At 37.3% G+C, this 12,500-nt stretch overlaps 1 protein-coding gene across 1 annotated transcript in view; it reads right to left on the bottom strand.

The window, feature by feature from the left end:
• The window catches only part of LOC144979528 (argininosuccinate synthase-like), a 69,513-nt gene extending 57,637 nt beyond the window's left edge, over window positions 1–11,876 (bottom strand). The window contains 3 exon segments of the mRNA XM_078926234.1: window positions 5,552–5,620; window positions 8,444–8,582; window positions 11,743–11,876. Of these exon segments, the coding sequence (XP_078782360.1) occupies window positions 5,552–5,620; window positions 8,444–8,551 (177 nt within the window). The 5' untranslated portion in view covers window positions 8,552–8,582; window positions 11,743–11,876.
• Window positions 11,877–12,500: the final 624 nt, after the last annotated feature.

The raw sequence follows: 12,500 nt of genomic DNA, 5'->3' as shown, positions 1-12,500 counted from the left end.
GAAAATGGGATGGCAAAAAAGTTCTAGAATTATAAATTAAAGTACCCAAGACAAAGGGGAATTAGTTCAAATAGGGAAAAGATGTAAATTCCAAGAGCACACTATCAGTGTACTTGTTTAAGGTCACCCAAAAGGCTCATCCTGACACAGAGGTCAGGAACCCCACCCTGCTCTGAATGACCACGGGCCTTATGGCTCTGAAGGGTCATTGGTCTTATGGCTCTGAAGCACATTGGGTCTTGTGGCTCTGAAGGGTCATTGGTCTTATGGCTCTGAAGCACATTGGGTCTTGTGGCTCTGAAGGACCACGGGTCTTATGGCTCTGAAGGACCACGGGCCTTGTGGCTCTGAAGGACCACGGGTCTTGTGGCTCCGAAGGACCACGGGCCTTGTGGCTCTGAAGGACCACGGGCCTTGTGGCTCTGAAGGACCACGGGTCTTATGGCTCCGAAGGACCATTGGCCTTATGGATCTGAAAGACCATGGGGCTTGTGGCTCTGAAGGAATATGGATCCTATGGTTCTGAAAAACCACGAGTCTTGTGGCTCCGAAGGAATATACCACAGACACTTGCGGTGAGGCTTTGCAGTCCAGTGATGATCCTTGACTTCCGATATGCAAGCCAAGGGTTCGAGTCCCGCTACAAGTGCTGCAAAGCTGAGTATGGACTTGGGGGAAAAAGCTTTTTACTTACATTTTCTCTCGTGTTTCTCAATATTACTTACTGCTTTGAGACGACTGGTCTCATTTATATGTATCTAATTTATTTATTTTTTACCCAATGTGTTATCTGTTGTTTGTCTTCTTTTTTTTAAAGTACGCCTTCCTCCTGGGCATTCCATGAAAGAATATAGATAATCCATCAAACTAGATGTCTGATGTCAACAGGAATCACCCATGTCATCCAAATCAAGCAACGTGGGGGTTAATACAAAAAAAAAAAACCCAACAAAAACACAAAAAAAAAAAAACCCCGAAAATGCCTGTAGCGGGACTCGAACCCGGGACCTTCCGAGTTCCACTGCAATGCTTAACCTCCCCCCTCCCCGCCCGTGTTATCTATATATTTATCATTAATATATATAATATATATTTGAGCAAGTTTATGACTCCCTTACTTATTATCTATTTATTTATCATTAATATGTCCAACAGATTTAAGACGCTCGAGTTTTTTATCTATTTATTTATCATAAATGTGACCCATCGTCTCAAAATGGTATTACGTCGGTATGAACCAGATACTAAAAAGCCAAACTAAAACTAAACTGGTCAAAAATTATTTGAATTATCGTTATTTAGCATTCTAAGATACGATATTCATTCTCTTCAATAAAACATACAAACTCATTTCAAGTCTGATATTTCTGACAATAAATTCAATTTTCAGCATCTTAATCATTCCGACATAATACCGTTTTGAGGCGAGGGGTCACAAATATTTTCAACAATTTCATGTCCCGTAAAAAACGTCTAAACAACGTCAATTTATTTACCAGTTAACTGACCTTCTCCGAGAAAAACACGCCATGTCATTTATAAATTTGGCCAGAAAACTCGTCCGGAAATAGCGATAGATTTAAATGACCCTCAACTTGGCAACAACAAACCCTCAAACCTGAGACTTCGTGAAGCCTTTAATAAATAAAGTCCCAGTTTGAGAGTTTTAGTCAAGATGAGGGTCGGTTAAATCGGTCGATATTTGAAGGGCGAGTTTTCTGGCCAAATTTAAAAATACTCGTACGAGTTTATCTAGAGAACAGTAGAAGACCAAATGGAATGGAGACAGCTGTTCAGCGTATTTTACACATGATGATTATAATATTAATGTGTTATAAACATAACGTTCGTGATTAATAATAATCTTTTTTTTTTAATAATAATTTTTTTTTTCAACTGTGGCCAATTTTATTTTTTAAACATAATCACGAATATCGATGGACTATCAACATGTCACATCAAAATGACACTAGATATGAATAAAAAGCTATTAAATTTTAGGACTTCTCCATATTTAGTTTTATGGCTAAAATTAAAATCAGAAAAAAAAATAGAATTAAAAAATAAATTAATAAATCTATTAAAAAAAAAAAAAACAGAAAAAAACCTGCCCCCCCCCCCCCCATACAAGAAACAGCGTTTTGTCTGTGTACGGCACACTATATATAATAATGATGGCTTAGTGTTACATAATGATGGGCTGTTTATCGACCCAACCTTCCAATTTGAGAAAAAAATAAAGCAATGAAGAAAGGAAGAAAATCAGAAGCGGAATCATGAATGTTTGTTGTTGCTTTATGGCTATGCTTTGTGTTGCTATGTGGTCTTGCTGTATGACACGTAGATAGATGAATGGCATTAGATTGTGAAGGCTGCATCCCATAAGTTTCCCTGACAACCATCGGGTCATAAAAAATGAGTGAGTGAGTGATAATCTTCTCCTCAAGGACTCATCGATTTTCATCCGCCCACCTAACTGTCAACAGGCAGTAATAGGGAACAAAAGTGTGATATCAAAAACACAGGTTAGAATCTAATTGGAAGTGTGTAAAACCACTCTTCTGAAGACTGGATATCTTCTGGCATCATATTTGCTAGTCTAAATTGGATTCAATAGTCTGATGTCACGCCGCCCGGCAACGGCGGCCATCTTGGTTCTAAACAAAGAAAATCATTACTTTTTATTCTTCATGCTGGCTAGAGATTTTCATATGCCTTGGGATCAGAATGTGTAAAAGTCAAAACAAGATCAAATTTATGGGTTTTTCCCTCTGGATACGCTTTTATGCTCGCCGGAGAAATATTTCATACGGGCGTCCGCCATTGTTCCGATAGTTTAGAGCCAGTGTTACTACGTTACCATGCGTCATTAGGAAGGAAGTGACGTTACGACTATTGAATCCTATTGTGGTCGTCAATAAAGATCATCTATCCTCGCTCATTTAGGTCCCATAACCTTACGAATCTGCCCAACCCTTCTGCTACTTTAAATATCGTAATATGATTTTATTCAATAATTCATGTAAACAAATATTTTTCGTCTCTGTATGAATATGCGCGTTTTGGTGAATGTACGTATCTTTGTGAGGGTGTGTGTGTGTGCGCGCTTGTATAATTGGGTGTGTGTACAAACATGTTTTTAGTGATGTTTTACAATTTTGTGCGCCAAGAGCTGTTTTGTCAAGTGATTGGGCGCTATACAAATAAACTTTATTATTATTACTTAATAGTTATGCCACCTTATGATTCAACATTAACCTATTCATTATAAGTCCTCCAAAGGACTGGTTACATACACACTTCCTTGAACTTTTTTTAATTTATAGAGTGCAATATGTACTAAACATGCTCAAACCGCTTTACAAAGGTTCCTGGCCAACAGCAACACATAACATATAGAACGAGACATGACGCCTGTTTGGCAAAATAACAAATTTTTTTCCTAACAGAGACAATGCTGTTAACGTCCAGGGACACATTTTATGCCTTGAATACTGTGAGAGAATGGACTCAACTATGTGCTGAGCAAGGTTCGAACCCAGGACCTTCCAAACCAAAAGCGAGTGTCATACCACAAGAGACATAGCGGCACAATGGAGTTTGAAACTGGAAGAGTAGAATTTTTTTTAAAAATGTGACACAACATGGCAATGCGGTGTTCTGTCTATATGAACCTGATGAAGATAAAGTGACCGGAACCTGTGACGCTATGTGGTATGGACTAGCCTTCGGATTGGAAGGTCCTGGGTTTGAGTCCTGCTCTGAGTGACGTATAGTTGAGTTCTTGGAAAAGGCTCTCTACTCACATTCTCTCATCATACTCAGGTGTAAAATGAGTACCTGGCCATTAACAGCTTTGTCTCTGTCATGAAAAATTGCCATACCTCCTAACAGGCATCATGTATCGTCCTACATGTTACGTGTTGCTGTTGGCTAGGGACCCCTTATAAAGAGCTTTGAGCACGTTTAGTGTATATTGTGCTGTATAAAAGCTCAAGTTTGTTTTGTTTGAAGTGCCAAATCTCTTCTATTAAATCAAGTAATAAAACCTACATTCAACTTCAGCTTAAGGCTTTAACCGGACATAACTTCTGACTGAGACAGAAGATTACAAATTGGTCACTCTAAAAGATAATATGTGCACAATTGGATTCAGCAGTCTGTCACGCCACCCGGCAACGGCGGCCATCTTGGTTCTAAACAAAGAAAATCATTACTTTTTATTCTTCATGCTGGCTAGAACTTTTCATATGCCTTGTGATCAGAATGTGTAAAAGTCAAAACATGATCAAATGTATGTTTATTTTTCCCTCTGGATACGCTTTTATGCTCGCCAGGGAACTATTTCATACGGCGTCCGCCATTGTTCCAATAGTTTAGAGCCAGTGTTACTTTACTAAGTTACCATGCGTCATTAGGAAGGAAGTGACGTTGCGACTGTTGAAGAGTATTATCTATAGATGGAACAAAATTGACTTCACTCAGCCCTTTGTTATTGCTTTTAGAAAGCCATTTTAATGATTAGTTCTCACTAAATCTAAATCACTAAATCAAGAAAATACTCAACCCATAGAGAAGAGATTTGGCTCTCTGCAACTTCTCTACATAAACAACTTTTCAACCCGCTAGAAGAACAGGAAAAGACGAGTACCTTCATCTTTGAAATGCGATGTGGTCTAGTGGTATGACACTCGCTTTCAGATTGGAAGGTCCTGGGTTTGCGCTCGGCGCATAGTTGAGTCCTTGGAAAAGGTTCCTTACTCACATTCTCTCACCGTACTCAGGTGTAAAATGAGTACCTGGCCGTTAACAGCTTTGTCTTTGTCCGAAAAATTGTAATATCGCCTAACAGGCGTCATGTACCGTCCTACATGTTAAATGTTGCTGTTGACCAGGGACCCCTTGTAAAGCGCTTTGAGCACATTTAGTGGATATTGCGCTATATAAAGCTCAATTTTAATTTAAAATTATTTTTATTTTTAATTTTTGAAATGGGACTCCAGATATAAAGGCATACGAGAAGAAGAAGATAAAATCTATCAATCAGACAACACTATAAATGTTCCAGGTTACACATAGTTTAGTGTGTTGATACGTTACATCCTGCTGGCAGATGTGAGTATTTTACCTAAATGGATAGCTTCAATTGGAGAGAAGCCAAGATTATGATCTGGATTGGAGATTAAATCGAATGCACAATAATCGATGAATAACGAATACCACAACACACATTCTTCTAACTTTAAATCTTGTTTTGTTTGTATTGGGTTAAAGTATTTATCATTATTTCAAATCTGATCGAATTTTTTTAGTGTCTGTAAAATATCCTTTAAGCATTCCTTATTTTTGGGTCACATGATCTTACGTCCATGAGTACAAAATGAAAGAAATGCTTTCCTGATACAGGCTTTTGATTATCAGATTGTCAATAGTTTGTGCTTTATGGCTAATTGTTAAGTATTTTCTCCTTTCACTCAACTGGAACATGAGCAAATTATAATCATAAATTAAAAAATATATATATATTAACCAATGACTCGACTAATCTCACCTTTTGTGATCCAAACTTCAATGCTTTAGCTCGAACTGCCTCAAAGTCTTCCTCTTGTCCAATGTTGGCCTGGTGAGTGGAAAAGATATTGTCCACTAAAACCTTGCTTAGCTCTCTTCCCCCCACCCCCACCCCTCTACCCCCTCTTTCCCAAATGGCATTGCCAACCTCGGTTCCAAACTGTCTACTTTTGGGTTTGGTGGTAGATTACTTTCAGGATTTTCTAGCAAACTCTCAGAAGAAGCCAACTAGCACAACAGAATCTGAGTGTGCTTTAAAAATCCAATGCTCAAAGGAAGTAACAGCTCATTATAGATAAAATTTGGTCATCCAGCTCCAGCGTGCCTTATTGGACAGCAAGCTATAATCCGGCAAGTACTGTATAATGGTCAGCCAATCTGGACAGTGACTTGTCACTGTAAACAATGCAAAACGGAATCCTTAAAAAATCCCCATTACTCATATTTCATCACCATATCCAAGATGTACAATGAGTACCTGGCCAGGAACAGCATTTTCTCTGTCAAAAAATATAAAAATTAATTGTGCCTTACACGAGTCATGTCTCCTCCAACATACTAAATGTTGTTTACAGGACCCTGTATAAAGCTCACTGGCCATTATTTAGTTGACATCACTCTGTATAATAAATATTCACATTTTAATATTTTAAAAATAACGACCATGAACTGTTTTTAAATCACGACAACTCTGTTCTGAATACTAGCAAGTTTGGCAAGGTCCCAAACTAGGGGCCATATTGAGATTTCAATACTTTGAGGTGTTTTATTTTTTGTTTTTAAGGGTTTTACGGCGCTTGCAACACATTTAGGTCATATCAGCGCCGGTAAAAAGGAAGAAAGTGGGATAGTAAAAAGTTTCAGAATTACAATTAAAGCACCTATGAAAAGGTGAGACAAAGGGGAATTGGTTCAAATAGGGAACAGATGTAGATTCCAAGAGCACACTGTCAAAGTACTTAGTTTGAGATCACCTAAAAGTCTCATCCAGACACAAGCACAGGTCCCAACTAAGAGGAATACACTCAAATGTTTACAAATCATATAATATAAAAAGTAAACTAAACATAATACAATGCATAACAGAGAGAGGATTTACAAGGAAAAAAATTTCATCTCCCAAAACTATAACTATACATTCGACTGTTTCCCTCCAAGCCAAGGAACTCCGGCCAGGTCAGGACAAAATCAAGTAATTTAATTCCAAGACAATGACAGGAAACAATTGGAAAACGGGTATGGGGGGATAGAAGACACAGCATGTACCTCCCTTCCCACTATGGGAGGTCAGGATCCCCACCCAGTTTGAAGTGTTTGATTTTATTCTTTTGTCTTTTTAAAAACAATGTGAACAGAATGTCAGTGTTCTGAACAACGAGTGCTTTAATATTTTTAGAATTGGAACAAAAAAAAATCATTGTTGGGTCAAAGGTTGATAAAAGACAAAGATATCATTAAGTAATTCTGGAGAACAATGGGAGCAAAAGTATAAAAACAAATTTTAGTCCGTTTCCTTGCTAACTGATCCCTGAACGACAGCTCCCAAGGTGAAAAAGTTTATAAGGCCAAAAAATAGGAATATTGAGAAGAAAAACATGTACAGTTCCAGTATTCTGTGGAAATTATTTTCAGTTTTCTATTCCTTAATCCGTCACATATTTCAATATTAATTTCCATTGATGGTGACACACTGAACATGATCAATCAATCACTGATTCATTTTAAGTCATGTAATTCCAGGATGGTAAATCCTTCAAAAAGACATTTTACACAATTTCCTTTGTCTGATCCGAGATGGATAAATATTATTGAGGTTCTGAACATGTACTTATACCGTTATCAACTTGATAGAAATACTTTTGATCCCTACAAAACAGTAATAAACGAAAATGAATATAACAGCTTCAAAAATGAACAAAATTATACAAATCAATCACAGAACGTTTTGAGCTCAAAACCCTTCTTTGGCCAAAAAAAAAAAAAAAAAAAAAAAAAAAAAAAATGCCCTTCCGCGAAGGAATATAGATAATTCATCAAACAAGATGACCGATGTCAACAGGAATCACTTATGTTGTCCAAGTGAGCAAATTGGGGGTTAATAATCTTGCCAAAGGAAAAAAAAATGAAAGTGCCTGAAGCAGGGGTCAAACCCGGGACCTTCCGGGTCACCGTGCAATACTTTAACCACTCTACCACTTCGCCCCTCAATAACAAAATAACCCCGATAAAAACATTGATAGATTACTTAAAAACAAGATCGAGAGCAGAGAAATAATTGGCACATCCTGTCTGCAACGACATCTTGAAATCATTTTGATTCTTACCAAATTTTTCATTCATCTTAATATTATGCCTCTTTACTTGATTATTGCTTTTCACATTATTCTACCAATCTTCTGACAGATTTTCACATTTGGCTCATCAGCTTTCCTCACAACAGAATTAAATATTGTTTATTATTCTTCAGCACTTATCCTGCCAGGACACGATTAGGATTTTTATTCCCAAAACCATTTTTAACTATGCTATCCTTATTTTTCAATGTTTTTAATTTACTGAAAAAGGGTCTTCATTTTGAAAAAATATCAGCAAAGGCAGGATACAGCGTTGATAAGCCATTGCGCCTACAAAAAAATAATACCAGGGTTCATAATCCGCTTTCATCCTGTTGTATTTTCCTTGAGCAAAAAACCATTTCTTCAATTGATTACTTTGTGCAGCACTGCATTTAATGTTTTGACTTTTTCAGTCGTTCTTAAGACTGCGAAAAAAAATTCACAATACAATTCATTGGGGGAAGTTTATTATTTATATTATATAGAAAAGAAAGGAAGCTGAGAATAAGGAAACAAATAATTTACAAAATTCTTACCAAGAAAGTGATAACTTGATAACCTTGTTCTACCAGCCATACCAAGATGGTGGATGTATCCAGACCTCCACTGTAAGCCAGCACCACTTTCTTACCCGCCCCAGACATTATGAAATGACCACAAAATCACACTTGGTCTCTATTATGTATAGAAAGAAAAACAAGTCAACATGGATGGGAAATAAAACCAATGAATATAAAATCTGCAATGAATGATCATGTAACAAGATCAAATAGAAACACACAAAAAAAATTCAGCTTTTATATAGCGCAATATCCACTAAACATGCTCAAAGCGCTTTACAAGGGGTCCCTGGCCAACAGCAACCCTTAACATGTAGGACGGGACATGACGCCTGTTAGGCAATATTACAATGTTTTCCAGGCAAAGAGCCTTTTCCAAGGACTCAACTATGCGCAGAGCGAGGCTCCAACCCAGAACCCTCTGATCCGAAAGCGAGTGTCATACCACTAGACCACATAGCCACACAGACCACATAGCCGCACAGACCACATAGCCGCACAAAGACACATAGCCGCACAGACACATAGCCGCACAGACCACATAGCCGCACAGACCACATAGCCGCACAGACCACATAGCCTCATAGACCACATAGCCGCACAAAGACACAAAGCCACACAGACCACATACCCCATTCTAATGAGTTTGTGAGTTTATTAGCACATTACCCAGCTTATAATGTAACTTGTGTGCCCATATATGTGAGTCATTGTAAGTGTGTGTGTGTGTGTGTGTGGGTGGGTGTGTATGTGTCTGTGTGTGTGTAATCTCGTTATGCCAGAATTATATTATTTTTATTAAAAGGTTTCTTCAAAGGATGACACACTATTCCTGGAGACAGAATACCATAGGGTATAGGGCATAGGGCATAGGGCACCGTTTTTGCTTCATAATCGGATGTGTCAGATTCGCATCCCACCCACTGTACAGCACTATGTAAGCTTGTGATATGACACTCGCTTTCGGATTGGAGCAGCGGTGCATAGTTGGGTCCTTGGAACAGGTTCTTGACTGTCATTCACCATACTCAGGTGTAAAATGAATACCTGGTTGTTAACAGTGTTGTTTCTGTCGAAAAAAAAATTAATTGTAATATAGCCTAAAGGCGTCATGTCATGTCCTACATTTTAAGAGTTGCTGTTGGCTAGGAACCTCTTGTAAAGCACTTTGAGCATGTCTAGTGGTTATTGCCTAATAAAAATGATCTAATTTTTTTTAGGGTTTTAAAAAAAAAATGCTTAGTGAGGTCTTCAGCGGCTTGTCGTAGGCCTACTTATCACTCGAGGAAATTTCCCTTATTGAAAAATTTAAGACCCAGCCTTGTTCTATTGAGTAAGCCGAATTAACATCTTCTTGCCTAAGGCAGGACTGATTAACTATTTACAGAGAGTGATGGATAATGTGGGGCATTTTCTAGCTAGTATTGGTTTTATCGACGGCTCAACAGTAAGGTTCTCAACCTGTAACAAAAGCAAGCAATGTTGGGCATGGTCAGAAGTCAGATAGGTGACAAAAATGCTGGTCTCTGGAATTGTATCCTTGGATATAACACTTTCAACACAATATCAATATCTTATTCAATTCAGGTGTGAATGAGTTCCTGGCTATAAGCAGTGATGAATATTGTTAAGTGTAAGTACAAAATAGATGCCAAACAGGTGGCTTGTACTGTACATAATGGAACTTTGTTTCCATGTAGTCTGTTTGAGGAATAGATAAAGCACTGTGAGACACACTGAGCATGGTAAATTTGTGGAAAATTTGCTACACATAACTGTTCATATTTATTTGCAGGCAACTTATACTGTATGAAATGAAAACATGTTACATTTGAATTGCTGGATATCTAAATAAAGCAGTGGTGAACGGTGATTTAGATAACAGATGTGTGTACATATTAAACCTCTTTAAATAATAATTACACAATAGTCATCCCATCACTGCTGATTACCAACTATAAATTGTTTCATATTATCCACTTTCACTTTCTTGCACTGTTTAGAGGAGTGACATTTCTACATTCACAAAGTCCTTAGAGGTTTTTGAATTTTGTAAAATAAAATTTAAATATACATAATTATACCGAGTTTACCCTTGGAGTTCATGCGATTCAACAGAAAACTCACAAGTCTATGAAATGCGATGAATGCCCAAGGTAAAAGGTAGAGATTTAAAATTAAATTGGAGCCATCAATATTCCACTTTCTTTCCCGTCGCATTGGTATGGTGAAAGTGAAGGATTGTAACGAAAATATTAGGAAGGTTGTTGTGATGATGATGATGATGATGATGATGATGATGATGATGATGATGACGTTGTTGTTGATGCCGGGTTTTTAAAATACATAATATTTTTTATCGATGACTACTATATGTTACTAGTGTGCATCTTGTGTGAGTGTGTCTATGTCAATATTGTATTGTTATAAATGGGTAACCAAATGACAAATTGCCACTTTTTTGAGGACATTAAAGATTTATTATTATTATTATTATTATTATTATTATTATTATTATTATTATTATTATTATTATTAATCATATAGTCCCTACTTCGTATGATACTCGATTTCTAACCGGTATTATATTATCACAATTTCAAGACACAGTTGATACTTGGGAAAAGGCCCTGCCTTTATTCAAATTCTCTCTCAGCACTCAGGCGTAAAACGAGTACCTGGCCTGTAACTGTAACCGATATGTTTGTCGAAACGTGTCGAAAATAGATGAAAATCTATGTAAGAGCGCCTTACGCGCGTCCCTGTCTACACCTTAAGTGATGCATTGTAAAGAGCTTTGAGCACTTTAACTGTCAAATTTACCCAAAGGATTCTTGTACTTGTAGCGTTTCAAAGCCCGTGCATCATAACTTCTAACTTTTCATGGCATAGGTCCGCGTCACTTTCTACAAATAATCACTTTTTGCTGCACAGAAAAAATAACTGGAAACGCGCGAACAGAAAAGATTTAAGGCGATTTAATTGAAAAAGTAACAAGAATAACAGCTCTGTCTTATCAACACCAAACCAAAGTGCGTTGTATTTGCCTCAGTCATTTGCTTTAATTGATGTCTAAATATTCACTCTTTATCAAACCCAAATATGTATTCTACACTACTGACACTACATAGAGTCTACGCGTGCTTCGAATCGGCTCACCAGTACAACAATGATGATAAAATAATGAATAATAATGCGGTTATAATAATAATATGCGGTGTCAAAGTGTCAACTTAAATGACGAAATCGATGTGTAATTATTACGAAAAAAATACCTGATTCAATTGATTGGTAGACTTGAAAGAAAAATTTGATTGAGGGTGAATGTCGCACAAATCTCCTGCTCACAACTAACAGAGAGCGTAGAATAACATCAAAGCGAGCGACTCGTAGCGGCCGACGAATTTTGCCAGTTCGCTCGACAAAAAATAGGTATGATTATTATACCTTGGGGTTAAAGGTGAAGGTAAGGGGAAAGGTCAGGTGTGGGTCAGGTTAATGATGCTGTGAAGAAGACGTCACGCAAATCAGCTGTTTTCAGCTGGATGAGATGGCAGAAGTTGCTGGGTTTTTTTTATTTTTTTATTTGTTTTGGTTTTGTTAGAAAAAAAAAAACCCAAATAATAGGATATTTGTTGGATACTGTGAAACGAAAACAGAGGCTGTTCATAAATATATTTAATTCCACCAATAAGGAAGGTGAAAGGTGGCAACAGTAAATAATAAATCGTTCGAATGCAGCGGCGACGAAGAGAAAATTCGACATTGAAACAAGTCGCAGCCAATGTAAGAAATTGCGGATAAAACCGTGGCCTTCGTAAAGTTATGGCCTGATACTGACCAAAAAATGACGTAAAAATGCCAGTCTTTTGCCACAAAAGAAAACAAATCGTGAGTTGTATTCAATAGTCCAACCAATGAAATAACTTGTTTCCATGAGCTGTACTAACGGCATCTCACTAGGCGGTGCAAAAAGCAAATAATGACGTCAAACATAACTATGATTACGATAAAACACACTCTCAAATAGATT

This window comes from Berghia stephanieae, chromosome 9 (assembly GCF_034508935.2).
Source record: "Berghia stephanieae isolate SIO BIC M18660-M18661 chromosome 9, UCSD_Bste_1.3, whole genome shotgun sequence".
In the NCBI taxonomy this organism is placed as follows: domain Eukaryota; kingdom Metazoa; phylum Mollusca; class Gastropoda; order Nudibranchia; family Aeolidiidae; genus Berghia; species Berghia stephanieae.
Note: the sequence above shows the minus strand (reverse complement) of the source record. Positions and strands in the feature narration are given on the sequence as shown.